At 52.3% G+C, this 4,102-nt stretch overlaps 2 protein-coding genes across 2 annotated transcripts in view; one reads left to right on the top strand and one right to left on the bottom strand.

Annotated features, from left to right (window-relative positions):
* LOC109316847 overlaps positions 1–1,633 on the bottom strand; it is a 17,418-nt gene extending 15,785 nt beyond the window's left edge. The window contains exon 1 of the mRNA XM_019545223.1: positions 1,421–1,633. Coding sequence (XP_019400768.1) covers positions 1,421–1,491 — 71 coding nt within the window. The 5' untranslated portion in view covers positions 1,492–1,633. The remainder of the gene's footprint in view (positions 1–1,420) is intronic.
* Positions 1,634–1,751: 118 nt separating this feature from the next.
* LOC109316843 (heat shock 70 kDa protein 12A-like) overlaps positions 1,752–4,102 on the top strand; it is a 6,322-nt gene continuing 3,971 nt past the window's right edge. The window contains exon 1 of the mRNA XM_019545214.1: positions 1,752–2,155. Within this exon, the coding sequence (XP_019400759.1) occupies positions 1,874–2,155 (282 nt within the window). The 5' untranslated portion in view covers positions 1,752–1,873. The remainder of the gene's footprint in view (positions 2,156–4,102) is intronic.

Raw genomic sequence — 4,102 nt, 5'->3', positions numbered from 1 at the left:
TTGGCCCAGGTGTGCCTCCCCTGGGGCCCGAGGGGGGCCCAGCAGGGAGGTGGCTGTTCTGGTCCCTTCTTAGGAAACCAGAAGCAAAGAAATCGTTAAACATGTTAGCTTTGTAGTCTGGTGTGACAACCAAATTTCCCAATGCGTCCTGCAAGGGCCCCACGTTACTCGGGACCTTCTTTTTCCCCCTATGTATTTAAAAAAGGACTTCTTATTTTCCTTAATCTGAGAAGCTAGTCCTAATTTCATCTTTACCTTGGCCTTCCTAACTGCCCCCCTACAACCCCGAGCGACTGCAGAATAGTCATCCCTGGTGATGACCCCTTCTTTCCATTGGGTATATGCCTCCTTTTTAGCAAGGAGACATTTCCAGATGCTTTTGGTGAGCCATGGAGGCTTGTGTGCTCTCCTGCTCCCTTTGATCCTTGTTGGGATTACCCTTCTTTGGGCTTGGAGGATCACCTCCTTAAGGAGCGACCACTGTCCTTGGACATCTGGCTTCTCCCCCTCTGGGACCTCAGCACATCCCCAACTATCCTCCTTAGCTTGTTGAAGTTTGCCCTCACCCCCAAGCCACAGCTGCCCCCAGATCTGCTGGTGCCCCTTACTCCCGACCCACAGACCCCCCTGGCCCTGCCAGTGCCCCTCACTCCTGAATCACAATCCCCCCCAGCCCTGATGTGCCCCTCACTCCCAACCTGCTGCCCCTGCCCCCAGGCTCCATCCCCAGGAGAATGGGGGGAAATGGGGGGTGAGAGCACAGGTGACATGTGGGGGGCGATGAGGGGGACATAGGCAATGCATTGGGGTGGGGCATGTGCACCCCCAGATTTCTGCACCCATAGCAGGGTGCAGGGCTGCAGCTGGGTCAGACCGGCTGCACCACCATGACCACCAAGTGGAGGCACAGCAGTAGCAGTAGCAGTGGTGGCACAGTTTGTGCCTCTGCTGCTGCCAGGAGGGCAGGGGTTGCCTCACCTTGGTGGCCATGGTGGTGTGGTACTCTGCCCCATGCTGGGTCCCACCCGCTAGGCTGTGGAGGTGGTTCCGGTCTAGAGCTGGCTCAGTCAGGCTGCAGCCCCAAGCCCTGCTGTGGGTGCAGAAATCTGTGGGGCATGTACCCCACCACCTGCCTAATACATCACCTGTGTGCCCACACTCCTGCCCCCATGCCTATAGACATACCTGGAGAGAGCTGCTCTCTATCACCATGCCTAGCTGCCATGTGCATGTGCATGAGTACATATGCATGCGGCACCCCCTAGCCCCTTGCAGGCTGAAACTCTGCCAGCCTGCAAGGGGAAACCTGCGGTTCCCTGCATTTTGCTCTTTAAAGGAGAAGAGCCATGTTTTTTCATAGCAAACAGAAAACCCAGATCCCTGGTGATAATCCACTGAGTTCTGGCCCCATCCAACGTACCTGTGAGTTTCCATCCCAGCATTACATTTTTCAGCTGTTCCTGGCTTCCTAAATTTCCCATATCTTCTCATGCTTCTAACAAAGCAGCTAATGTCTCTCCCAATTAAGAGGAGCAGAAGACAACTTGTCTGAGTAGAACCAGATTCAGAGAAACCTGGGAAACTCTTTCAAAAACAAAGAATAGTACTTTCTCATTTGCACAAACAGGATGGGAAGGGCTGTGGGTTCTTCTGAGAACAGAGTTAGTCTCCTCTCTGTTACAGAAAGTACCACCTATTTCTCAACCGCTCTGTTCCTGGAATAGATTCTGCTGGCCACGCAATCAAAAAAACCAGAAAGAAGTGTCTGTAGCGAAAGGGTATTTGCTTTGCAAAAATAACGACAAAGCTGTTTCACTTTTGCAGCAGTCAGTTCTAGCAGGTTGTACTGCATTCTACCTCTTCAGTTATAAGCATGGCAGATAAGTCTTTGTTCATTATTGCCATTGACTTTGGTACATCTTACAGTGGGTACTGCTTTGCCCTTGAGTCATGTGTAGACCAAATCCGTCAGGTGTTTTGGGGCATGGAGCATGGGTTCAAGACTGTGAAGACCCCCACATGCATTCTCTTTAATGAGAAGAAGGAATTTAAGAAGTTTGGTTATGATGCTGTCATGAAGTACAACACATTCCCCGCCAGTGAAGCTCCTAAGTGGTACTTCTTCCAGAACTTCAAGATGAAGCTGTACAACCAAGTAAGTGGGACGCTAGTAATTTTCTCCTTAGTTGATGTGGATGGCATACAATGTTATTGGGGCTTGATCTTCACTGTCCTTTTATACTTAGTTTAGACAGACTTTGCTACAGTGCCCCTGACAACCTGCTTAGCCAACCACTTTGTTGCTGTTAAGCTGACTCTAGTCACATACCTTATGGCTTAGATATGCAGATATACAGTAAGGCTAAGACATGCAGATGGTAAGATGGATAGTAAGGAGTTACTTTGATTTACAAAATCCTGAGACAGGGGAAACAAGGTGTCTGCTTGCTCTTTATCTTCTTGTAGATGGTTTGTTTGTTCTTCTCAAGGCTACTTTCTCAGAAGACTTGGTATGCTTGATACCATATTCATTCACTCGTTCATGCATTCATCTAAAATTAATTTTTGATAATATTCTTAACACCCCTAGCTCCTACTTAGTGGAGGATTCTAAAAGGCCTCCAGAGAAATAGGGGTCATGTTCAACATCTTTCACCTCAATATAAAAAGGACTATCCTTCACCTCAAGGAACATCTTTCACCTCAAGGAAGTTAGAAAGAAGGCTCAGTTAGAGACAGGAGCTCTAAGGAGGTTAGGACAGGGGTGGGCAATTATTTTGGCTGGAGGGCCACTTAAGGAATTTTGGTGAGCTGTCCAGGGCTGCAAGGGTAACCTGGTTTGTGGAGGGGGTGGATGCAAGTGTGTGTGTGTATGAGTGCAGCAGTGCATGGAGCTCCCCACAGAGGCGTGTGGGGGGGGTGTGGGGGGAGGGTGTGAATGGATGTAGTGTTTGTGGGAAGTGTGACTGTGCATGGAGGTGTGGTTGTGGGGTTTGCAGGGTTTGCGGGTATGTTGGGGTGTACATGGGAGCCCCCCGCACACGCCCCCTGAGCCAGTCAGCACCCACCCTGCAATAGCCCAGAGCCCATGTGCCCTGTGGTACCTCCCCACCACTGCCAACGGCACTCCCTGTGCCTGCTCCGGACTCACCCTCACTGGAGCGGATCAGCCAGAACCCAGGCACAGCCCAGACCCGGCCCACTCCACAGTGCCCACCCGTGGCACACCCTGCTGCCTTGGGCACACAGTGGGCTGGGGTGGCCCTACAGCAGGACTACCTTCCTAGGCAGCCAAGGTGGCAGGCGGCTCCTTCTGGTTGCTGGTGCCGCTGGCGCCAGCCCCATGGTACTGGCGGGAATCCATGCTGCACAGCTTTGACCCTGTGTGCCCTGCACCTGCTCCAGGCTTGCCCACCCAGGCTTGGCAGTGAGGGGGCTGGAGCTTTTGGGGTACTAACCCCCAGGGATTGTAGCAGTGGTTTATATGGCACTTTTCCACATCTATGACTATCCTGCATTTAATGAGCAGTTTATGCATACATTTTGGAAAAGAGAACTGAATAAATGTGTAGCCACTTTTTATAGTGCTGAGGCAACAGTTAAACAATGCTCATCACAAGCTGAAGGGGGAAAAGACCATTACCTCCACAATCAACAACAATGTAGGCTTGGCAGTGGTGGTACGGGACAGAAGCTGCCCAGTGTGAGGTAAAAGTGGTCTCCCTTCCTTGCCTCTGCTAGCGCTTCCTGGTGTAGCTGCCTGCAGCCTGTGCAGGGCTGCCCGGAGTCTGCTCTGCGCTGCCACTGCTGCCCTGTTGTGTAGCCCAGAGGCAGCGGTGACACAGCATAGATTCAGAACAGCCCCGCATGGGCTCTGGGAGGCTATACCAGGAAGTCCTGGCAGTGGCGAGGAGGATGAGCTGCTTTTACCCCATACTGATCAGCAGCTTCTGTCCCATGCTGCTGCTGCTGAGGGAGGGTGGGTGAGCTCAGAGCAGGTACAGGGCGTACAGGGTCAGGGCTGTGCAGTGAGGGTCCCCACCAGTACCATAGGCCTGGGGCCAGTGGCAGCAGCAGCCAGAAGGAACCGCCTGCCCCCTGG

This window comes from Crocodylus porosus, unplaced genomic scaffold, assembly GCF_001723895.1.
Source record: "Crocodylus porosus isolate Cpor-Errol unplaced genomic scaffold, CroPor_comp1, whole genome shotgun sequence".
NCBI lineage: Eukaryota > Metazoa > Chordata > Crocodylia > Crocodylidae > Crocodylus > Crocodylus porosus.
This window is presented reverse-complemented; position numbering and strand designations above follow the sequence as displayed.